This window comes from Chionomys nivalis, chromosome 2, assembly GCF_950005125.1.
Source record: "Chionomys nivalis chromosome 2, mChiNiv1.1, whole genome shotgun sequence".
In the NCBI taxonomy this organism is placed as follows: Eukaryota; Metazoa; Chordata; class Mammalia; order Rodentia; family Cricetidae; genus Chionomys; species Chionomys nivalis.
The window spans coordinates 136,366,821-136,393,045 of NC_080087.1; the positions used below are offsets into that span (position 1 = coordinate 136,366,821).

The 26,225-nt window shown below is 37.4% G+C and overlaps 1 protein-coding gene across 4 annotated transcripts in view; it reads right to left on the reverse strand.

Annotated features, from left to right (window-relative positions):
* The window catches only part of Nbeal1 (neurobeachin like 1), a 211,340-nt gene that overhangs the window by 111,566 nt on the left and 73,549 nt on the right, over positions 1 to 26,225 (reverse strand). For all 4 annotated transcript variants that reach the window (XM_057752700.1, XM_057752706.1, XM_057752692.1 and 1 more), the window contains 9 exons: positions 14,792 to 14,890; positions 14,124 to 14,704; positions 13,149 to 13,281; positions 12,466 to 12,585; positions 10,962 to 11,265; positions 10,685 to 10,770; positions 7,549 to 7,638; positions 4,460 to 4,628; positions 3,893 to 4,026 (listed from right to left, as the gene is read on the reverse strand). In XM_057752700.1, coding sequence (XP_057608683.1) covers positions 3,893 to 4,026; positions 4,460 to 4,628; positions 7,549 to 7,638; positions 10,685 to 10,770; positions 10,962 to 11,265; positions 12,466 to 12,585; positions 13,149 to 13,281; positions 14,124 to 14,704; positions 14,792 to 14,890 — 1,716 coding nt within the window. The remainder of the gene's footprint in view (positions 1 to 3,892; positions 4,027 to 4,459; positions 4,629 to 7,548; positions 7,639 to 10,684; positions 10,771 to 10,961; positions 11,266 to 12,465; positions 12,586 to 13,148; positions 13,282 to 14,123; positions 14,705 to 14,791; positions 14,891 to 26,225) is intronic.

Sequence of the window (26,225 nt, forward strand, 5' to 3'; positions counted from 1 at the left end):
TGGACACCAAAGACATTCCATATGGAGCTTGTTTTCTTCTTGGCAAAACTGGACTATTGTGCAATGAACTGCCCTTGCCTCAACTGCTAATAGTAAGCGAGTTGTCCAATCTGGACAAGCAGGACACAAGGGAAAGCAACTGCTGACCCTTGTCATGACAGAGTAGGACAGTCTTTCAGATATTCCTGCTTCTGAGAATGGTCTGTCAGATATTCTAGGCCTATAGCCAAAATTATTGCCCCAATATTACAGAGAGACTTTGGATGACTGTCCAGCTGTACAGCCAGCTATTTCTATGATTTCTTGTAACTTTTAAAAGTCATTTGCTTACACTTCCTGATTACTCAAGTAAAAATATTTTCCTTCTAAGGGCTTTTATGGTGTTAAAGACTAGACAGTCACAGTTACTAACCTCTCATACCTTAGCTAAGGCATATTAGTTATAAAACTTAGACTCTTCAGGATAGGACAAGTATTGGAATTGTCTCTGTTATTTGACAATTACCTATAGCCTGGACATCTAAGTATGTGTTCCTTTCTTGATGTACTTGTTGGCTTTAGTTCCATTTTTGTGTATGTTACTACCCTTTCGTGCTCCTAGACAACACTTGATATTTGTTCTTATTGTAAATGCTTTTATGGTAGGATTAGAATCTTATTATTTAGACAAAATGGGGAACTGTTGTACGAATTCATTCTATCAACAGCTTTAAAGTGTGGCTTCCTGTCTGTGAACATGACTTCTTAAAAGGAGAAAAAGAAGTAGTGTGTGCTTTCTTGGGTTATGAAGACCAGAGTTAGGTGGCATGAAGCAGCCTATGTTCCCAGCTCCCTTGATCCCCAATTCTGAGAGTCTGTTGTTCCCAGCATCCCTTTAATATATGTGTATGTGTCTATGTGTATCTATATCTTTGTGGTTCACACTACAAAAATCAAAACCCAAAAATTCCAGGAAGAACTGTATAGTAACTCCAGGTCCAAGGGATCTGACACTCTCAAACAGACATACATGCAAGCAAAACACCAATACACACAAAAATAAAATGAATAAAAAAGAAATTTCTCTCCAGAAAACTTTAAAGAAGAATTATTCCTCCCACAGACAGACCAATGAAGTCCAGTCACTGCACGTGGAGTGAGGACATCATCTTTTCTCACAGTCGCAGTTCCTCTCTCCAGGGCCCACTGAGAAGTACAGCGGTAACTTTAGTGGCTCTCAACCTTAACCAGGATCATCGTTTTTCCACCATGCCTTTCCCTTCACAACACTGTGAGGTGGGCATGATTGTGTTCATTTCTCCCAATGCCTCTGTTCTGATGAGTAAATTGCTGAGTAAATTAAACCCAAGAAAATGACTTTTACTGGGGCCTTATAACCCAACTTTGTAAACAAATATCTCAATGATATCATAAAATGATCTCATAGAGGGTTTCAATAGAACTATAAACTAGTAGTTCCCCAGAAAGCAGGCTACAAACTTTGCATACTGGCACCCTAGGTTGACAATAACAAAAATAGTATGAAATAGGCATCCTTTCAATATCAGTGTTTCTATGTGACTCTGTCTGCTCATCTGGCCAGTAGTCTTGACTGATCTTTATAAACAGGCCTCCTGAGTCAGTCTATACACCATGTGAAAGGTGATCTTAAGTTGACTGAACAGAAGACTTTCTTCTTGGCCACATGAAATAATCTCAATAATTTCTTAATACCTCTGACACAAAATGGCAGTCTTTCAGTGGTAGGAGCGTCAGACCAGATATATAAGATTCATCATTCATATATAAGAACCTTCCTTTTTTCTTTCTTTTTAATTTTTTGAGAAATGGCTTTTCTGTATAGCCCGGGATGTCCTGGAACTCACTTTGTAGACTAGGCTGACCTGTGTCCTGCCAAGTGCTGCTATTAAAGTTGTGCACCACCACATACTGCCTAGTGGTTATTTGAAACAGCCACATAAAGCTTAACTGATTTTTCATGGTTTTTTTTTGAATAGTAGGATCTTACTATGGAGTTCTGGCTGTCCTAGGACTCTCTAAGTACTTAGACTAGGATGGCCTCAATCTTACAGAAGCCAGTCTGCCTATATCTTCCAAATGTCAGGATTAACCACTGTCACTAGCTTTCTCCACAGGAGTCTTCTCTCCAGCACTGTCACTATGAGAAAACCTACCATGGTAAAGTGGCATGCTGATTTCATGTGTCTCTTGGAATACTTCCCCTGCCTTCCCACAACTTCTTATGATGGGGGCCATTTCAGCACCTACTAAAGTTTAAAAAAACGCAGGAGAGAAGCTAAACTGTGGTATATGCAATGAGCTTCCAATTAAAGTGGCCTTGTAATTTGCTTTAATTATTCCTTGTAAGTTAAGACTTATCTGAAAACCATGTTAAACTAGAAATTTGTCTTTATTTATCAGGTCAGGCATGACCGCACATATATAATCTTAGCACTCAGAAGGTTGATGCAGAAATTTGAGTCCAGCCTGGGACAAATGGCAACAGCTACTCTTGGAACTTAACAATCCCTAGCTGTTGTAGACAGACTTTCATTTCTTTTATAGCAAACATGCCAGCTCTCTTCTCCCTCACAACAAAGGATTTCCTGATGAATACAGTCAATGTCAGTTTATCAGCTGTGTGAAACAGTCTTCTTGTTCTCAAACACCTTTCATTTGAATTTGTACTTAGCAACTAAGGAAATATACATCCACAACCAAGCACTAGGCTGAGCTCTGGGAATCCAACTAAAGAGAGGGAGGAGGAAAATTTATGACAAGGGAGGTCAGGATAAAAATAGAGAAATTGACAGAGACAGTTGGACAAGTTCAGGGAAACACATGAACTCCAGACCGACAGCTGTGGAGCCTCATAGGACTGAACTAGGTCCTCCATATGTGGGAGGCAGTGGTGGAGCTTGGACCATCCTGGCAGTAGAACCAGGATGTATCCCTAGTCTATGACCTAACTTGTTGGAGCCCATTAACTATGGTGGGATGCCTCGCTCAGTCTTAATGTAGTGGGGAGGGGCTTGGTCCTGCCCCAACTTAATGTATCAGACTTTGTTGACTCCCCATGGGAATCCTTTCCCATTGGGAAGACCGGATGGGGTAGTTACTTGGGGGGAGGCGAGGAGGGGTGGGAGGGAGAACTGTAGTTGGAACGTAAAATGAAATTAAAAAAAGAACATATATTCTTTTTTTGGGGGGGGGGTTATTAATTAATTTATTTAATTATTAAAGATTTCTGCCTCTTCCCTGCCACCACCTCCCATTCCCTCCCCCTCCCCCAATCAAGTCTTCCTTCCTCCTCAGCCCAAAGAGCAAGCAGGTTTCTCTGCCCTGTGGGAGGTCCAAGGACCACCCACCTCCATCCAGGTCTATTAAGGTGAGCATCCAAACTACCTGGGCTCCCACAAAGCCATTACGTGCAATAGGATCAAGAACCCATTGCCATTGTTCTTCAGTTCTCAGTAGTCCTCATTGTCCATTATGTTCAGCGAGACCGGTTTTGTCCCATGCTTTTTCAGACCCATCAGGCGATGAAAGAAGACAGAGACAGAGACCAACACTGGAGCACTGGACTGAAGTCTCACGATCCAAAGGAGGAGCGGAAGGAGAGTGAGCACGAGCAAGGAACTCAGGACTGCAAGGGGTGCACCCACACACTGAGGCAATGGGGATGTTCTATCAAGAACATATATTCTTATATAAGCAATTTGTATTATTCTATTAAAATTTATAAAAGCTGCCTGTGAAACAAGTCACATGCGTTAATACAACTTGAGTTGTAATACAGTAATCATTAGTAACATTTATTAATAGGAATAAAATTACAATAGCCATTTATGATCATTATTAAATAAATCAACGTCATGTTAAATTTGATTACCTTTTGAAGTAAGGCACCAAGAGTTGCAACCCCATGGGACTGAATAAGATTGTCCTGGTTGATAGGATGCCTCTGAATAAAGTGCTTCACAATCAAGATAAATGTTGCAACTAGATTTTTCTCTAGTCTTGACTCTGTAAAAACAGGAAAACATCATTATCACAATCATTCTCATCAATTTGACATCACATATTTTATGTCATAATACACATTGCAACAAAGAAGCAATCCAATTCAGAAGCTTGCTTCTAAGACTCATTTATACAATAAAATTAGAAAAAGCAGCAACTACTTACAATATAATTGTATCCGTATGTAAATACTTTCTTTACCATGATTTAACAATATAGCAGGGTTTTTTTTTCCACTAAGAGCATAAACTAAAGATAGTCAAAAGTAAAATTATTATCTTTGATGTTTTAACGAAAGTATTATAAATTTACTGAACGATGGCAGTTCAGGAGGGAAGCTACAACAGCTATAAATAATTAAGTGGTATGGCATTTTATTTTCCAACTAATTCTCAACTTTCTAAATGACTAATTTAGGCTAATATAATTTAATTACCTGATGCCTTTGTGGAGGACAATGCCATACATTCCTGTTCACTAAGTGTTATTAATTCAGGAACTGTGTTTTCATTCATTCCTTCAGAAGTCTGTCCTTCAATAAAGTGGCTTATTTGTTCCAGGATAGGAAAAAGTACATTTAACCCACCTATACAATTGATGATGTCCTGAAAACAAAATTAAATTTTTTAATACTACAATAAAAACAATGGTTTGATTTAGTATCTACAGGATATATGAAGATATAGTTTGTTAATAAACTTTAAGTAATATATGGAATAGACTAAGGTGAAAGAATATTTAAGCAGACAGTCTCAAAGATAACCAAAATATACATTCAAAAGAGACCATTTCAGGCCATTTTTCTGTGCTTGTTTTATAGATTTTAGGAAGTTCAAACACAGCAACATATAATGCAACTCCAACAATGCTAAGAACAAGCAATTGTCACCACACGGTTTTGCATCAGAAATACAAGGGACTAGAAGTATGACAGATTCTTCAAATTTTAATTAACAAAAGACAGAAGAGGTAAAGTAAGCTAATATATGAAATGTGCTGTATGCCTGGCAGAGGATGTTATATGAAGTTACTATTATTAATCATTAAGACATTCAAACCTACACTGATGTGTTACTGTAAGGCTAGGGCAGGAACATTCCATGTTCAAGGACATCCTGGAAGGGAATAAGAGAGAAAGAGAGTAGAGAAGGAGAGAAGGGGAGGGAAAAGAAGCAGAAAGAGAAGGGAGGAAAGGAGATTAACAAATCTCCCATTTCATATGGTTGTTACAACTGCAGCTAAAAACACTTATTCAGCAAAACCTCCCAATACCAAATTCTTTATGTTATACCTGAGTTTTCAAGAGCTATTCATAAACTACATCCCTGCCACTTTATTTTGCATATTTTTAAATGATCTAAAATTTATTTTACCCATTAAATAAAAAGATAAAAAGTATGTGTTGAGGGAAAAACATACTGATTTTAAAGAACTCTTTGAGTAGTAGTAATTGAACTTTTTGGATGGCAAATATTTTCCTTCTTGGTTATTATTTTTTGTCATTGCTGTGTTTTACGTTTTAAATTTTTTTTATTTTTTTTCCATTCAAAAATTTACACTTCCTCCCCTCCTCCCATTCCCTTCCTGCTCCTCCACTCGCCCTCCTCCCTCCCTCTCCCTCCTTAAGAGAGGGCAGGGAATCCTGCCCTGTAGGAAGTCCAAGGCCCTCCCCCCTACATCCAGGCCTAGGAAGCTTTGCATCCAAATAGACTAGGGTCCCAAAAAGCCAGTACATGCAGTAGAAACAAGTCCCAGTGCCTTTATCAATGGCTTCTCAGTCAGCCCCCATTGTCAGTCACATTCAGAGAGTCTGGTTTGATCACATGCTCCTTCAGTCCTGTTTCTTCTTGTGTGTGTGTGTGGGGGGGGGGGGCGGGGGAGGATTAGATTTTACTTAAGCACAAACATTATAACTGGTTTTCTCTTAATAATTCTGTTCCTGCTGGAGAGATGGCTCAGCGGTTAAGAGCACTAGCTGTTCTTCCAAAGGTCCTGAGTTCAGTTCCCAGCAACCACATGGTGGCTCACAATCATCTGTAATAAGATCTGGTGCCCTCTTTTTGCCTGCAGGCATACATGCAGGAAGAACACTGTATAGATAATAAATAAACCTTAAAAAGAAAGAATATGGTAGTAACCAAGGGACTCCAGAATGATCTGCAATAATTCTGTTCCTGTTTTGCTTCCTACATTAGAAAAAATGTTTGATTAGTTGATTTGTATAGCTACAATACAAAGTATTAAAGACTGATTTTCAGATGAGCACAGCATACCTGAGAAAATTAAGTTTCTACACATAGAACACAAAACTAGTCTTTTAAAGCCAATATTACACGGAAAGCAAAAGTTAAACTATGCATTTTTAAGCTGGCTAAGTTGATGGCATAGTTTACAATAGTCATTCAACTACTGTAACTATTCATCCTTCAGAATATAAATCTGAATAACATTTAATTAATTAATTAGTTACAATTTTTGTTTTATTTTGGAGACAGAGTCTCAATAAATAGCCTTGGTCATTCTAAAATGCCTATATAGAGCAGGCTGAAAACAAACTCAAAGAGATCTGTCTCACTCTGCCTCCTGAGTGCTGGGATTAAAGGCATGCACCATCATGTCCAGTGTTACACAAAAATATAAAAGATAAAACCTGGGACATCTCACTGAGCAGGTTGGATGGCTCAGTGGATAAGAATTCTTGTTCTGCAAGCATGAGAACCTAAGGTCTGAATTCAAATCCCAAACACCCAAGTAAAACTCAGAGCATGGACTGCCTATAAACTGTAGCACCAGAAGAACAGAGACATGGTGGTCCTGAGTGCTCACTGACTAAGGCAAGCCTAAAAGGCAAGATTTCAGTCCAATCCATGCAACTAGTGAAGAATAGATTTCTAACAGCATATACATACATGCATGCACCTCCCCTAGCCCCTCCTCATCACTCAGGGCCTAGGAAGGTGGTTCAGTAGTAAATCAGATGTCCAAAATACAAAATGGCCTAGATCCAGTTTGTAATATTGAAAAAAAAAGGTTCAAGTTATGTGCTATGCTTAAGTAAAATTAAAATTAAATTAAATTGGTGTAGGAAGTTCTTCTGTCTATGTGTTGCTTTCATTGGTTGAATAAAGAAACTGCCTTGGCCTTTTGATAGGGCAGAACTTAGATAGGCGGTGTAGACAGAAGAGAATGCTGGGAAGTGGGGCAGAGTGGCAGAAGCCACGAAGCTCCTGCCTGAGACTGACATTGGTTAGAATCCTTCCTGGAAAGCCACGACTTCATGGTGCTACACAGATTATTAAAAATGGGTTGAATCAAGATGTGAAAGTTAGCCAATAAGATGCTAGAGCTAATGGGCCAGGCAATGTTAAAATGAATACAGTTTCTGTGTGATTATTTCGGGTGTAAGCTAGCAGGTGTGTGTGTGTGTGTGTGTATGTGTGTGTGTGGCCAGGACAAACAAGGTGCCCTGGTCCCTACTACATTAAATTATATTAGGTTGCCTATTATATATTAGTATTAACTTACTTTAATGTCCCAATTCACTACTTTGTTTCCTGTTAATCTTCCATGTAAATAATTAGTAGACAAGTCAAGGCAAATTGAATTTTCGCAAGCCTAAGAACAAAGGAAAAAAATAGTATTTTAGTGCAATTAGAACAAAAGATAACTTTAATTACATAAAGAATGTTTCATCATAATTTTAAAAGTACACAATAAAATCAATGACTTGCCTAGCATTTGCCTTTTACTGTCCCCCCCCGCCCGTGTGTGTGTGTGTGTGTGTGTGTGCACACGCATCTTTGTGGGGCATGCAATCAGGTCTATGTCTGTGGAGATCAGATGTGCTCATCAGATTTTGGATGTCTTGCTGGGTGGTGGTGGCGCACGCCTTTAATCCCAGCACTCAGGAGGCAGAGGCAGGCGGATCTCTGTGAGTTTGAGGCCAGCCTGGTCTAGAAGAGCTAGTTCCAGGACAGGAACCAAAAAGCCACGGAGAAACCCTGTCTAGAAAAATCCAAAAAAAAAAAAAAGATTTTGGATGTCTTTAATCACTCTCTACCTTCTTCTTTGAGACAGTCTCTCTCACTGGATCTAGAGATCACCAATTAGCTATACACTGGCAAGCAATCTCTTTACTTGTCAAGGACCTTCCATCACTGGGGTTAGAAGCACACATCATAAGGTCCATATGGGTGTTTGGGGGTCCAAACATGGTCCTTATGTTTAGACATCAAGCACTTTACCTACTGAGACATCTCAAGTCATTAAAGTCTCAAAAAAAAAAAAAAAGTCAGAGACTAAATCTAAATTCTAAAGCACTTATTTATCAAAAGTATGTCAATGCCTTCAGTTCTTGGCACAAAGACAAGACTGAATTTTAAAGAAAGAGATGACTAAACACCTGCTACAAATAAGGACAAGAAGGAGAAACAGTTGACTAGTGAAGAAATTTCAAAGTACCATTTAACAAATTAGCATTTTTAATACTTGAGTTATTTTTTAAAAGTGTTCAAAAAGCTGGTGAAAGAGTAAACCAACTAGAATCTACTCTTACAGTATATTTTTAAAGCCTGTCATCAGTCTCCAAAGAGGTCATAAAGAATGCAAGAACTCCATGAACTCACTCTAAAAACATGCATCATTATGTACACCATTTTATTTATTTTTTATTTATTTTTTATTTTTTTAATTAATTAATTAATTAAATTATTAAAGATTTCTGCCTCTTCCCCGCCACCACCTCCCATCCCCCCCAATCAAGTCTTCCTCCCTCCTCAGCCCAAAGAGCAAGCAGGTTTTCCTGCCCTGTGGGAGGTCCAAGGACCACCCACCTCCATCCAGGTCTATTAAGGTGAGCATCCAAACTACCTGGGCTCCCATAAAGCCATTATGTGCAATAGGATCAAGAACCCATTGCCATTGTTCTTCAGTTCTCAGTAGTCCTCATTGTCCGTTATGTACACCATTTTAGAGAAACACAACTTCAATAAACTGATTTGCTTACATATTAATTATATTTCTTGGGGAAAAATATGATAATAACTAATTTTTAATAGTACAGATTTTTAAAAAGTTTTCTGTCACAAGTTAGACAGTGGTGGTGCACACCTTTAGTCCCAGAACTCAGGAGGCAGAAGCAGGCAGATCTCTGAGTTTGAGGCTAGTCTGTTCTACAGAGTGAGTTGCAGGACAGCCAGAACTGCAAAGAGAAATCCTGTCTCAAAAAACAAAAACAAAGCAAACAAACAAAAAAGCAGTCACAAAAAATATCTTAGTAACACTAAATTAAAAATTATTTTGTAAAAAGATTACAACTATAATAATAAAAACCAGATGCCCGGCTGGGCCGTGGTGGCGCACACCTTTAATCCCAGCACAAAGGAGACAGAGGCAGGTGAATCCCTGTGAGTTTGAGGCCAGCCTGGTCTACAAGAGCTAGTTCCAGGACAGCTAGGACTATTACACAGGGAAACCCTGTCTTGAAAAACCAAAAAACAAAACAAAACAAAAAAACAGATGCCCATTACATGTCAAGAATATGTCACTCTAACAAAAAACAAAACAAAACAAAAGAATATATTAATCAGTATACTATTTAGATTAGATCCAACAATTTCCTAGTCATCTGTGCTACATATTAGAGACTAAATAGGAGAGTAAAGACTAGAAGTTGCCAATTAAGAAGGTTATTATGGTTTGGTAAACAAACATACTGTTGGAGAAAGTACATGGATCCTGACTGAACCAAAACTAATTTTTGGTAATAAGTATTTTAGGGAAAATTGAAAACCGATTATATACTCAATAATGTAAGTAACTGTAAAACCATTCAGGGATAAAGTTTTACAGATATAGCAAGATGCTCTTACAAATCACCTGAGAAAGGTCATCAAATACAACAAAATGTTAACAACTGGCTAATTTAGGATTATTATACTATTATCTTTTTAATAACTTCTAAGGTTTGAAATTTATTAAAATACAAAGTTGACAGAACATAGAATCTTATTTTATTAGGACAGATGTAACAAATAAATAGTATGATCACGTACCAGGTTGCTAAACTAGAAAAGGATGTTCTATATTATCTCACAATAAAAGTATTTTCTGTGTCAGTGTAACACCAAATACGATGGAGGCAAATGATGCTGCTTGTGACACTGCTCTGCTTCTTCCTCCCCATTCTATCTAACGTCTTGTCTCCTTCAGTCTTAGTTCCAATTACTTTTGGTAGCTAGGTCTTTGAAGCAAAATAACTAGACATGGCAGGTATACCAAAAGGTTTTTATATCCTTTAGAAAACATCTCTCCTTCTCTCAACATCACATCTTAAAAAGCGAACCAAGGTTTGAGTATGACTGTTTCACCTCTTTCTTCATATAACTAGAGAAATATAAGTTTAAAAGGTTTTTTTCACTAAAACCAACTCAAACTCCTGAAACTAGTTCAATTCACACTAGTAGAATGACATAGCACCTGAACTCTAGTTGAGTTTTGCCTCAACTTTTGCTGCTTACCAACTTCCTTTAAAAAAAATTTTTTTTACACATCATGATGGAAGCCCCTCCTCAATTGCCAACTGAAATGACAAAAGGAATAAAATGATGAATTCAAGCTCACAGCAGTTACAAATATGGACAATCTATGCATTTACTCTGACCTTTGCTGTGTACTGAAGGAGGATGTTACTTGGTAGGCCAGTCATATCATAGTCTTGACACTTCCAAGGGCTTAAGCAATTTGGACCTGAAAATGAGTTACATACACACACACATACATCACTGAATATACGTGGTATCCTTAGTTCTATGTTACCAGAATAAAATTTAAAATCAAGATGCTTCTAACAACTCAAATAACATAGATCTTAGGATGCATTCCAACAAAAGGGGGCTGGGGGAGAGACAATGCTAAGTACTGTGGCTGTATATGCTTACCTGCTAAGTATAAGGTCTTAACCTGTGAAGGCTGGAGTGCTTCATGGAACACAATAACAGAACCTAGCTGCCCTTCCAAGGATGTGGGGCAACCCCATTCACTATCTTGAGTTCCAGCTGAAATTAATTTCGTAATTAATTTTGATTTTTCAATTGTTCCACCCCAGGAGGCTGATGACAATATTCCACCAAATGATGTCCGGTGAGGGGTTATGGGAGTAGAATACGGTGGATCTGGGATTTGAGATGGTGGAGGAGTAGTGGTTCTTTGCCCAGCTGAACCAATACAACAGGAAGTAAATGGCTAAAAATTAAACAAAAAATGACAAAAATTATTTAGAATCATACAACTTGAAATAAATCTCTCTCTTCACATTTAAACAGTGTAAAGCTAGTGGCACATACTTAAGTCCTGGCATTGGTGAAGGCCAAGGCAAAGGGATCATGAGCTGATAATAAGACCCTATCTCAAAAAAACACAAAACTAAACAATGAACTGAAATACTAGTCTCGAAAAACCAAAAAAAAAAATTTAATTAAAAATAAGAGGAAATCATTTATATAAAAGTAAGCAAATAAACACTTTGAAAATAGAAATGGAAGTCAATTTTTCAACTGAAACACAACATAAATAGGGAAGTATATACCTAAGACATCAACATCAAATTTATTTATTTTATTTATTTATTTATTTTTTGTTTTTCGAGACAGGGTTTCTCTGTGGCTTTGGAGCCTGTCCTGGAACTAGCTCTTGTAGACCAGGCTGGTCTCGAACTCACAGAGATCCGCCTGCCTCTGCCTCCCGAGTGCTGGGATTAAAGGCGTGCGCCACCATCGCCCGGCTCTCAAATTTATTTTTAACTGAGATAAAACAGACATTACTTTTATGAATCAATAAGCTTTCTGATGAGTATTTTTGTTTGTTTGTTTTTTTGGTTTTATTTTTTCGAGACAGGGTTTTTTTTTTTTTTTTTTGGTAGCTTTGGAGCATGTCCTGGAACTAGCTCTTGTAGACCAGGCTGACCTTGAACTCACAAAAATCCACCTGCCTCTGCCTCCTGAGTGTTGGGATTCACTACTGTCTGGCAATGGGTATTATTTTTAAAAATTAAAAGAGCTTTACTATTATCTAAAATATGATAATTACTTTTCCCCTACAAAATTTATTGGGTATTATGTAACAGTATAATGTTTATTAAAAGCTACCTTCAATAGTCATGATGAGAAATAAGAAACTTACTAGGAAAATCAGACTGACAAATATTCTACTTCATCCAAAGACTTTCTTAAATTAGCCAATCTCAAAAAGCTTTCCTAACCTAGGTGGAGAATAAAGGTTGAAGCTACTTAATCACTAGTTCAAATTTAACAAAGATATTTAACAGAGATAGAAAAGTATATCATAGCATTTTAGGAAAATATTTAGAATATATTTTCTAAATATTCTCAGGATTTTGCAATCAATTAGGGCCATAAAAAAAAAAAAGAAGCTACATATACTGACCTCATTCATGGCAGGAAATCTGAGAGGAGCAGAAACCTTTTGTTGTCCATTGTCATAGATATAGACGATGCTCTGACCAAAGGGCCTTTTCCCAGGCATGTGAACAATGGTTATGTTGTGCTAATGAAGTAAAGCACACATTAAAATGACGAAAATTACATCCTGTCTTTGCAATGACATATGCTTACAGATTATTACTTTATAATTTGTGTGAACAAAATATTAAGGAAAGCTAAAATGCTTACTCAATGATGTTCTCAAAACAAGTAACAATTTTTTATGTACTATAAAACAATTAAGCCTTTATCATTAGACTCACAAAAATTTTCTAAGGTTCTAAATCTTCTTAAAATTATTTTCTTCAAGGAGAATCATTTTATATTTTTGAGGCAAGCAACAAAAATACATTGATTTAACATTAATTCATTAGAAATGAATATTGGCAGAAAAAACCTCCTGCTATAAATGCATCAAACTGTTATACTTCTTCTTTTTTTGAGACAGGGTTTCTTTGTTGCTTCGGAGCCTGTCCTGGAACTAGCTCTTGTAGACTAGGCTGGCCTTGGAACTCACAGAGAGTCGCCTGCCTCTGCCTCCTGAGTGCTGGGATTAAAGGCGGGCACTGTTATACATCTTAAAGGAAAGATAGAATGAGAGTTTGATGTGGCATCCTGAAGTCTTACCCAGAGAGAGTCACAGAAACTGTGGTCAGGAAGCATAACTGTTGCATATTCTCTTTTTGTGCACACTGCCACAACCAACATACCTGACTGAGTAATAAAAGCTTCAAAACCCATTCCACTTCCTGTAAAAAAACTAACAAAAATATATGTTATCAGAACCTCTGAAATAAAGTAGACAAGTCTCTTCATCATTGAAGTTCACCATTGTGAACATATAATGTGATTACAAATATCCTTATCAACAATGCTGCAATCTTAATTCTATTGCTATACAATAGACTTGATTTCAGTCATTTTTAAATCCATTTTGGGCATAAAAGCTAAAAAATTATAAAAGGTAACACTGAAAAGTGGGATTTCATTATCAAGCTAGAGCAGTGGTTTCCAACCTTCCTGAGGACGTGATCCTTTGATATACAGTTCATGTTGTAGTGACCCCTAGCTATAAAATTATTTCAATACTACTTCATAACTGTAATTTTGCTACTGTTACAAAGCAAATATAATTATCTGTGTTTTCTAATGGTTTTAGGTGACTTGTGAAAGGGCCCTTAGATGCCCCCCAAAGGACTCACAGGTTGAGAACTCTGTGAGCTAGAACAAAACCACAAATTTCAAATCTTTTAAAGTCTTCCAAACATCCAGAAAGCACACATAAACGTTTTAATAATAAGGCATATTAAAAATTATTAGCTACCCGAGGCCTGAATGTTTTACATGAAAACACAACTCCTTCAGGGGAACAGTTTACTATTTCTTCTCCACTGTTATACTACTTTCATTTTTGTTTCCTAAAGTTACTCAGCATTTAGCCAGGAAAATATACAAAATACAGAATTATTTTGAAAGCAATAAAAAAGCACTTCTAAACTATATACAGGCACAAGATAAAAAATTTCATATAAACTGTTATAGATTCTTTATCCTACTTAAAAATGTGACAATTCATTTATATTCCACAATTTGTACCATTACCTATATAATTGTTTTCTTTTTCCTCCTTTGTTAGCAGTGTCAAGGGGTAATTGATCCTGATCTAAGCAAAACCAAGCAGAGAAGGAAAATGCAGACCCAGGCCATTTCTGAATGGCAGGTACAGAAATTCCTGCCATGCTATGTGACAAATTAAAATACTGCAGTGCACTCTCAAGATTGAGTTTCCGTGCCATTGTCAGAATTGCACGAGTCACAGGAATGGTATATGGGTGAATAAACTCAGATTCGTCTACTCTCAGCAATCGTAGTAGTCGACGGATTTCTTCTGAGCTCACAGACAGACTCCCCAATGAACCATGAATTGTTATCAAGTTCTCAGCACAAGTTCGATGTAGGGAAGAATGGGATTCAAGGGTTTCAATGATTCTTATTCCCATGTTTGCATTCACACACATAGTTCGGCTCTGCTTATTAATACAACAAATTTTTCTCAGCCAATCAGAGATGAATATTTGTAGGTCATGTGATTCTAGCTCCGGAAGCCATTGGATAAGAACCAAGAGAGGATGGACATTACTAATGCCCAAAATACCAACTGAAGTATGATCGCCTTCTACAGCCTGAAAAGTGACACAGAAGTAAAAGGTTACTTACTATTCTTAAAGTTGAAACAAAGGAACTTCACATCATAATGGTTAAAAACTTACCATATTCATAAGTTCTTTAAGCAGTTCTAGTGATGGCTGACCCAAAGATTTCAATACCTCAAACATGTGCATATATCCAATTCTTTCTTTAAATACTTCCTAAAGGGGAAGACAACATATCAAAGCACATTTTCAATGATTAAATTTGTTGGAATATTAAATATTAAAAACTATTTGGTTAATAAAATCCAAGATGTAGCTCAGTAGCAGACTGGAGGCCCTGAGTTAGGTCTATAACAATGCTCAAATTTTAGTGGCCAAAATAAGAGTACAAAGAATTTTCTCTCTGTTCTCTGTGTCTAAATGATCTGGAGCATCAATTTCACATTAGCGTTCCTAAAATCATGAACATTTTTTAACTCAAAGATTAAAAATAAAATATAAGACTACAAAAAACCTAGAAAATACAAAATCAGTCCATTAAATTAGGCAAAAATAGATACACCAACCATAAAAAGGTTTAAAAAAAAACCCAGTTATCTCTATAAGGAATAAATTGCATGCCAAGGGTAAGAATAACGTTGTTTTGATGGGGAATCTCTGTTAGCCAATGATCTTTAACAGGTTGGACCAGGTTAGGGTCTGACCTTTTGGGTACCTGGAGAAAACCACTGGCCTTCCCAGGGTTCTTTCTGTGGTTCCCATGCTACACAGCTGAGGCTGGACTTCTCGTTCCTGTTTTGTGAGTTTGCCCCTTATAATAAAGAAGAATATAATTGGTATATCTTGGAGCTAGCCTGGGATTCTTTGACCCGTGTCCCTCAACAACTGGCTTGGGGACCCCGAAAGCTCCAGCCGCCACCATTGTGCGTGGCTCTACAGCAAGCTCTGGCTTCAGTGGCATCCCAGAGCCGCTCTGGGTGTGGCTTCTCAGGCACATTGCCTTCCTGTCCCTCCAGTACCCATGCTGCTGCCGCAGAGAGATCTCTACAGAGTGCAGGGTCTGTGATTTGTACTGATGGAAGGCTCTGGATTTTCTCTTTATCCTGGCCACCAACTCTCAAAATCACTTTGATCACTTTAATAACTGATCCTAATTTAAACATCTAATGGGTTAAAACCAATGTGAAAAGGCCTTGGCTAGGATTTTCTGGCCACACAGATATAATTGCGACACCTGCTGGCAGGTAACAGTTATTGCACATACTTCAAATCAATATACCTTATGACAGGTGAGATTTATAATGTCAACATAACAAATAATTTATCAATGTAAGACAACAGTTTTTTAACTTATACCATGTACAGAATTGTACAAGGCTTATGTAATTTCCATCCTACATCCATATATTTCATACCAGGGATTAGTTTCGTATTTCATATTTTCTCCTGTAAAAATTGTTTGGTAACAGAGCCATGAATGAGGCACTGTAAGACTGATAATGACTAGCTAAAAGGAAAAATCGGCACTCTGGAGAAAGATACGACCAATTTCATGGACCAAACCCAGTCAGTGATGGAGGGTGAAGAGACACTCTCTGAGAGAATTCATACTGTTGAATGTATTAAGCAAAATCTGTTAAACAGTTATGATAGATTGATGGGTAGGGTGCCTGTCCATCAAGGTAATATGTATGCCATAAAAATTATGTTCAAGATCCAGAGTAAGCGGGAGTAACCTCTGAGCAAGTGAGTCAGAGCCAGAGACTGCTGAGAGTCTTAACGTGAATCTGGGACCTTCAAGGGAGTAGACCTAAGCCAGGACCACTATGGGTCTGAGTGTGAGTCTAGGACCTCCCAGAAACTAGGCCTGAGCCAGGACATCTGCCAGTCTAGGCGTGCATCTGGAACCTCTGAGGGAGTAGGAAGGAACCAGAGATTTCTGCGGGGCCAGGCGTGAGTCTGGGACCTCAGAGGGAGTAGGTCTTAGCCAGGACCTCTGTAGGCCTGAGCATTGGTCTGGGACATCAAAGGCAATAGGCAGGAACCTGGAACCTCTGTAGGCTTAAGTGTGAATCTGGAATCTCTGAGGGAGTAAGCCAGAGCCAGGTCCTCTGCAGTTCCAGGTGCACCCGAGCCTGGGAACTCCGAGGCAGTAGATTGGAGCCAGAAACCTTTGCAGGACCAACTCCAGGCAAGGGACATCCACAGGAGGGGATCCAGACCAAGATTTACAGAAACCGGTAAAAGCCAGTAACCTAGTAGGCCTGAGACAACAAACTCCAAGGGAGCAGAGAAAACACAGGAGTACTGAGCTATCTCTAGGAACACAAAGTAACCAATGGGTAAACTAGAACTGTGGCACTGACTGTACCATAAGGAACAACAATCTGAGCTTTGGATTCTTTGGCAACTAGAAGATTAATCAACAGAATCTCAGACACCCCAACCACACCTATTAGAGGAAAAAATGAGTAGGAAAGGTAAGAAGAACATATTCAACACCACAAGAGCAACACAATACCAGTAAAACCTAAAGACCCTACAACAGCAAGACTTGAACAACCAAATATAGGTAAAGCAGAAGAAAATGACCTAAAAAATAACTTCTAGAGGATGTTTAAAACTCTTAAAGAGGAAATGAGAAATTCCCCCAAAGGAATGGAGGAAAAGACAAACAAAATTTGAAAAACATCAGCAAATCCCTCAGGGAAAATCAAGAAAAAGAAATCAAACATATGAAAGAAACTATTCAAGACTTGAAAATTGAAATAGAGACAAGAAAGAAAATACAAGCCATGGGAATTATAGAAACAGAAATCATGAGAAATGATCAGGAACCACAAAAGCAAGCATGAATATCAGAATACAAGAGATGGAAAGGAGAATCTCAAGTGCTGAAGATACAATAGAGGAAATAGACTCATCAGTTAAAGAAAACATTAAATCTAACAAAAGCTTAACCCAAAATATCCAGGAAATATGGGACATCATGAAAAGAAAATTTAAGAATAGGTATAGAAGGAGAAGAAGTTCAACTCAAAAGCACATAAAATATATTTAACAAAATCATAAAAGATAACGTTCCCAACCTAAAGAAAGATATGCCTATGAAGACACAAGAAGCTTACAGAACACAAAATAAATTGGATTAAAAAAAAGTCCTCTCGCCAAATAATCAAAACACTAAACATACAAAGTAAAGAAAGAATATTAAGAGCTGCAAGTAACATATAAAGGTAGACCTATCAGAATTACACCTGACTTCTCACTGGAGACAATGAAAGCCATAAGGTTATGGTCAAGTGTTATATGGACATTAAGACACCATGGATGCCAGCCCAGACTACTATACCCAGCAAAACTTAAATCACCATAGAAAGGCAAAACAAGATATTTCATGACAAAATTAGATTTCACCAATACCTAGCTACAAACCCAGTCCTACACAAAATACTAGAAGGAAAACTTCCACCCAAGGAAGCTGGCTACACCAACAAAAACACAGACAATTGATGGTCTCATAGCAGCAAATCCCGAAGAGAAAAACACACAAATTAACATTACTAACAATGAAAAGTAAATTAACAGGAGATAGCAATCACTGGTCATTAATATCTAACAAAATAGACTTCAAGCTAAAATCAGTCAAAAGAGACAAAGAGGTCATTTCATATTAGTCAGAGGAAAAATCAATCAAGAAGAACTCTCAATACTGAACATCTATGTCCCAAATACAAGGGGACCCTCATATATAAAAGCAACACTTCTAAAGCTTAAATAAAATATTAAATCCCACACACTAATAGTGGGAGACTTTAACACTCTACTCTCACCACTGGACAGATCAGCCAGACAAAAAAATGAACAGAGAAATAAGAGAACAGGTGTTGTGACTCAAATGGACTTAACAGACATCTATAGAATAATCTATCCAAACAGAAAAGAATACACCTTCTTCTCAGCATCTCATGGAACCTTCTCAAAAATTGACCACATACTCGGTAACAAAACAAACCTCAACAAATTAAAAAAAAAAAAAGGAATAACCCAAGGTACCTTATCAGATCACCATGTTTTAAAACTAGAAGTCAAGCGCAATACTAATTCCAGAAAACCCACAAACACATGGAAATTAAAGAATGCTCACCTGAATCATCAATGGATCAAGGAAGAAATAAAGGGAGAAATTAAAAACTTCCTAAAATTCAATGAAAATGACCACACAACATACCCAAATTTATGGAACACAATGAAAGCAGTGGTAAGTGTTCATAACACTAAACACCTACATGAAGAAGCTGGAGGGCACAGGAGAACATTTCCTACGTATAACCCCAGCAGCACAAACACTAAGGACATCATTGAATAAATGGGACCTCCTGAGACTGAGAAGCTTCTGTAAAGCAAAGGACACTGTCACTAAGACAGAAAGGCAACCCACTGACTGGGAGAAGATCTTCACCAACCCCGCAACTGACAAAGGTCTGATATCCAAAATATATAAAGAACTCAAGAAATTAGACCGTAAAAGGTTAATCAATCCAATTATAAAATGGGGCACTGAGCTGAACAGAGACTTTTTAACAGAAGAAGTTCAAATGGCCAAAAGACACTTAAGATCGTGCTCAACTTCCTTAGCAATCAGGGAAATGCAAATCAAGACAACATTAAGATACCATCTTACACCTGTCAGAATGGCTAAAATCAAAAACACCAATGATAGCCTCTGCTGGAGAGGTTGTGGAGAAAGGGGCACTCTCATCCATTGCTGGTGGGAATGCAAACTTGTGCAACCACTTTGGAAAGCAGTGTGGCGGTTTCTCAGGAAAGTCGGGTTCAGCCTACCTCTCGACCCAGCAATACCACTATTGGGAATATACCCAAGAGATGCCCAAACATACAACAAAAGTATATGCTCAACTATGTTCATAGCAGCATTGTTTGTAATAGCCAGAACTTGGAAACAACCTAGATGTCCTTCAATGGAAGAATGGATGAAGAAAGTATGGAATATATACATATTAGAGTACTACTCAGCAGTAAAAAACAACGACTTCTTGAATTTTGCATACAAATGGACAGAAATAGAAAACACTATCCTGAGTGAGGTAAGCCAGACCCAAAAAGAGGAACATGGGATGTACTCACTCATATTTGGTTTCTAGCCATAAATAAAGGACATTGAGACTATAATTCGTGATTCTAGAGAAGCTAAATAAGAAGGTGAACCCAAAGAAAAACATATAAGCATCCTCCTGAATATTAACCTTCATCAGGCGATGAAAGAAGACAGAGACAGAGACCAACATTGGAGCACTGGACTGAAGTCTCACGATCCAAAGGAGGAGCAGAAGGAGAGTGAGCACGAGCAAGGAACTCAGGACCGCGAGGGGTGCACCCACACGGAGACAATGGGGATGTTCTATCGGGAACTCACCAAGGCCAGCTGGCCGGGGTCTGAAAAAGCATGGGACAAAACCGGTCTCGCTGAACATAACGGACAATGAGGACTACTGAGAACTGAAGAACAACGGCAATGGGTTCTTGATCCTATTGCACATAATGGCTTTGTGGGAGCCCAGGTAGTTTGGATGCTCACCTTAATAGACCTGGATGGAGGTGGGTGGTCCTTGGACCTCCCACAGGGCAGAGAAACCTGCTTGTTCTTTGGGCTGAGGAGGGAGGAAGACTTGATTGGGGGAGGGGGAGGGAATGGGAGGTGGTGGCGGGGAAGAGGCAGAAATCTTTAATAATTAAATAAATTAATTAATAAAAAAAATTAAAAAAATAAAATTAAAAAAAAAGAAGCTGGAAAAACACACCAGTGAATTAACATTTGAAAATTTTAGAACGAAAAGAGGCAAACTCACCTAAGAGAACTAGACAGGAAATAATCAAATTGAGAGCTGAAATCAACAAAATAGAAACAAAGAAAACAATACAAAGTATCAGTGGTTCTTTGAGAAAATCAATAAAACAGACAAACCTCTATCCAACTAACCAAAAGGCAGTGAGAGAATAACCAAATTAACAAAATCAGAAATGAAAAGGACATAACAACAGATATGGAGGAAACACTGAGAATCATCAGATCATATTTCGAAAAACTGTACTCCATAAAACTGGAAAACTTAAAGGAAATAGACAATTTTCTGAATATCACTTACCAAAATTAAATTAAGACTAGATAAACAAATTAAACAGACCATTAACTGCTGAAGAAATAGAAACAGTCATCAAAAGTCTCCCAACCAAAAAAGGTCCAGGACCAGATAGTTTGAGCTCAGAATTCTACAAGACTTTCAAAGAAGAGCTAATACCAATACTCTTCAAATTATTCCACACAATAGAAACAGAAGGAACATTGCCAAACTCTTTTTATGAGGGCTACAATTACCCTGATACCCAAACCACAGAAAGACATTACTAAAAAGGAGAATTACAGGCCAATCTCTCTCATGAACATTGATGCAAAAATACTAAATAAAATACTAGCAAATCAAATCCAAGAACACATCAGAACCATCATCCACCATGATCAAGTTGACTTCATCCCAGAGAAGCAGGAATGGTTCAACATACAGAAATCTGTCAACCTAATCCACCATATAAAAAAACTGAAAAATAAAAAACACATGATCATCTCGTTAGATGCTGAAAAAGCTTTTGACAAAATACAACATCCCTTCATGATAAAGGTCTTGGAGAGAACAGGAATACAAGGAACATACCTAAACATAATAAAGGCAATAAACAATAAGCCAACAGCCAATATCAATCTAAATGGAGAGAAACTCCCAGTGATTCCACTGAAATCAGGAACAAGACAAGGTTGTCCACTCTCTCCATAGTCAATATAGTTCTTGAGGTCCTAGCTAGAACAATAAGACACCAAAAGGAGACCAAGGGGATACAAATCAGAAAAGAAAAAGTCAAACTCTCACTGTTTGCTTATGATATGACAGTTTACATAAGCAATCCAAAAAATTCTACCAAGGAACTTCTACAGCTTTCAGTAATGTAGCAGGATACAGGATTAACTCAAAATAACCAGTAGCTCTCCAGTACACAGATGACAAAAGGGCTGGAGAAGAAATTAGAGAAAAAAACACCCTTCACAATAGCCACAAATAGTATAAAATACCTCAGAGTAACTCTGACCAGACAAGTGGAAGACTTGTATGACAAGAACTTTAAATCTCTGAAGAAAGAAATTGAAGAAGACACCACAAAGTGGAAAGATCTCCCATGCTCTTGGGTAGGCAGAATTAACACAGTAAAAATGGCAATCTTACCAAAAGCAACCTACAGATTCAATGCAATGCCCATCAAAATCCCAGCAAAATTCTTCACAGACCTCGAAAGAACAGTACTCAACTTCATATGGAAAAGCAAAAAAACCCAGGATAGTCAAAACAATCCTGTAAAATAAACGAACTACTGGAGACATCACAGTCCCTGACTTCAAACTCTACTATAGAGCTACAGTACTGCAAACAGCCTGGTATTAACATAAGAACAGACAGAAGGACCAATAGAACCGAATAGAAGGCCCGGACATTAATCCACACTCCTTCAAACACCTGATTTTTGATAAAGAAGCAAAAAGTATCAAATAGAAGAAAAGATAGCATATTTAACAAATGGTGCTGGCATAACTAGATAGCAACATGTAGAAGAATGAAAATAGACTGATATCTATCACCATGCACAAAACTCAAGTCCAAATGGATCAAAGACCTCAAGATAAAGCCAGTCACACTGAACCTAACAGAAGAGAAAGTGGGAAGTACACTTGAACGCACTGGCACAGAAGACCACTTCCTAAATATAACCCCAGTAGCACAGACACTGAGAGAAACAATTAATAAATGGAACCTCCTGAAACTGAAAAGCTTCTGTAAAGCAAAGGGTATGGTCAACAAGACAAAACGACAACCTACAGAATGGGAAAAAAATCTTCACTTAACCCCATTTCAGACAGAGGTCTGATCTCTAAAATAGACAAAGAACTCAAGAAATTGGTCATCAAAAAAACACATAATCCAATTTAAAAAAAATGGATTTCAGACCTAAACAGAGAATCAACAGAGGAATCTATAATGGCTGAAAGACACTTAAGAAAATGTTCAAAATCTTTAGTCATCAGATAAATACAAATCAAAACAATACTGAGATTTCATCTTTTTTTATTCCCCAGAGAACTTAGACAACAATGAGGACACTAAGAGAAACTTACATAGATCTAATCTACACAGGAAGTAGAAAAAGACAAGATCTCCTGAGTAAACTGGGAACACGGGGCTCTCAGGGGAGGGTTGAAAGGGGGAGGGGAGAGACAGGAAGGGGAGCAAAGAAAAATGTAGAGCTCAATAAAAATCAATTAAAAACTGTAAAAAACCATTATGTCCAAGGATGAGATGTTATCCTTACTGCACAGACTTCAAACTTGAAATCCTCAAGGAGGGTATTAAAACAAAACACTGGACAAGGCAGTAGTAAAAAAAAAATTTAAAAAGATTAAAAAATTTATCAAAATTGTTGAGCAGGGACAAAAGTTACAAAATTTAGCCCCATTAGTATATACCAAACTCCTGGATGGCTTACCCAGAGTTCTAACTGCCTATCCAGTGATCTCCTTGGAAAGACCATCTGGCACCAAATACCTTAAGGTAGTCAAAAAATATAAATGGAACCCATTCATATGGGTGATCTAAAAGAAATTAAATAAGCAATCATTTCTTACAGCCCACATTCACCCTTTGTTAGGAAAATGGTCAAAACATGGGCTTCAAGCAATAAGGCTACCCCATAAGCTCGGCTTCAGATAATCTCAGTGGTCCTAAAAGATAGACCGCAGCTTCTCTAAAAAGTTTATTTGAAAAAAAGACAAAAAAATTTTTTGAATGTTTTCGAGACAGGGTTTCTCCGTAGCTTTTGGTTCCTGTCCTGGAACTAGCTCTTGTAGACCAGGCTGGTCTCAAACTCACAGAGATCTGCCTGCCTCTGCCTCCCGAGTGCAAGACAAAAATTTTTTAACAAAAGAAAAAGCAAAAGAACTTGAGATCTTGAGAACTTTGATTCCCAAGATCAAATTCTTGGCGAGGGTTCTTACTCTGAACCTAAGGACCAGGCTCTTTACGACAAATACACCTTATCCCTATGCAGCACAGCAGCCTTAAATTCTTGAGACAGGATTCTGACACCAAAAAAGAAAAAAATATATATTAGAATTAAACAGGGTCAGAGAAAACCTTTTAGTGGCTTTTTTCAAAGGCTGGACAAATAGGAGTAACAGAACCAGAAGATGGATATATACTTATTAAATCTTTGGCTTTTAAAAATGCCAACTTAGAGAGGCAGGCAGATCTCTGTGAGTTCGAGTCCAGCCTGGTAAAAAAAAAAAAAATGCCAACTTAGAATGGAAAACGATCCTTGGGCCTCTAAAGGTCAGATCAGCACCAATGGATGAATGGATCTGCATATAATGAATGTTGAGATATTTGACTATAATAATAAATTGGGTAGGGGATGTGATTTCCGATGGTATGATGAAACAGCAAAATGCTAAATGTTTTAATTGTGATAAAAATAGAATATCTGAGAAGGGATTTTAGACAAGAAATTCCTAGAAATAATATTTACTATAGAAATGGCAAGAATATGAGGACTCAGCCTTCGGGTGTCTGTAGGAGGTGTGGCAAAGGCTGACACTGGACCAATAAATGTAGGTTGACAAAGGACAGACAAGACAATCCGATACCATCGGAGAACTCTCTTGGGGGCCTCTCACAGGTCCAATGGTCCAATCTTTCCAATGTTTGTGGAAAACATGTCCCACAAAAAATTTTAAAAATCCAGTGCCCACTGTAAAAAACCACAGTGGTCTGAATGATAAAATAGATGTGGAGGATAAATCAAAAACTCTAGTAGTAAATAAAATACATATATTCTGGCAACTTTTATAAATAATCAAAGACCAAAGCTAAAAATGTAAATGGCATTGTTACTGAGGGCTTGATAGACATGGGTGCGGATGTAAATATTATTACTCCAGAATCTTGGCATCTGAATTGGCCTCATCAAGAGGCAGATATTCAGTTCCTAGGAATTAAAACCCTATCTCAAGTAAAACAATGCATGAAATAGGGTAGAAAGAAAAAAAGTGAAGACTGAGACTATATGTAGCTAATACTGCAATGAATTTATGGGGTTGTGACCTGTTACAGCAATGAAATATTGAGGTTAACATTCCTGCAGTGCCAAAAACTTATGTTTCTGGGAAAGATATGATAAGGTATTAAAGACAAAGGTCATCAGCCATTCACGCTGTACAAGAACACAAAACAACTAGCAAACCTTCAGAGGTTCTAATGGCCCTGCCTTTAAAATGGTTAACTGAGAAACCAATATGGGTTAAACAATGGCCTCTAACAAAAAGCTTTAAAACAGTTGGTACATGAGAAACTAGATGCTCAACATATTAAAAATTCTACTATTCCTTAAAATTCTCCTGTATTTGTTGTTAAAAAGAAATCTGAAAAACGGAAAATGGTAATAGATCTTAAAGCTGTCAACAAGGTTATTAAACCTATGGGCCCTCTATAATCTGAAATTCCTCTGCCTTGTCTGTTACCAAAAGGATTTAAAAGATTTCTTCACTATACCTTTACAAAAAAGGACTGAAAAAAATTTGCCTTCACAGTGCCTACTTATAATAATTCTCAGCCTACTAGGAAATACCAATGGACCATCTTCCCACAGAGAATGTTCAATAGCCCCACCCTATGCCAAAACTTTGTTAGTCATTGAAAATAATATGTAAGCAATTTTATAAGTCTGTAATTTACCATTACATGGATGACATTTTGTTATCTGATTCCAATGCAGATACCTTAAAAAGAATGTTTCAAGAGGTTAAAAAGAAAAACAAACAAACAAAATTGCCTAAATGGGGATTACAAATTGCTCCTAAAAAGATTCAAAGAGGAGATTCTGTCAATTACTTAGGTTACAAAATAGGAAATTTGTTTTTTCTCCATGCCTATTTTGTCTAAATTGTATTTTTATTGAATATATGTCTTTATAAATAATGTTTAAGTTTTCCACAATAAACATTAGATTTTTCTACAGATCCCTTTCCTCCAATAATCTTTAAAGTTTCCAGGAAGAAGATGTGGCCCCATAGCAATGACTCCACCTGTTTAAGATAAAATCATGATGCTGACAGCGCTAAAATAAAGATTGTTTTTTGGGGGTACTAGCTCCTAACACGGCGCACCTTCTCACAACACTCTGGTCAGAACTTCAAAGAAAAACTTTGAAAACCCTATCAACTACTCAGAAATCATTTGCAATTATACTAGACAATAATCTAAAGAAAAAAAAAAGAAAAAATTGAATGGGATAACAGGTAATTTAATGTGAACTTATCCATATTAATAATAATCATAGTGAGTAATAAAGTAAAAACTTGTGAACTATTATTTATGGACAATTTACATTTGTATAGATTGTTATATATTAATACAAGTTCACATTATATTTGTTA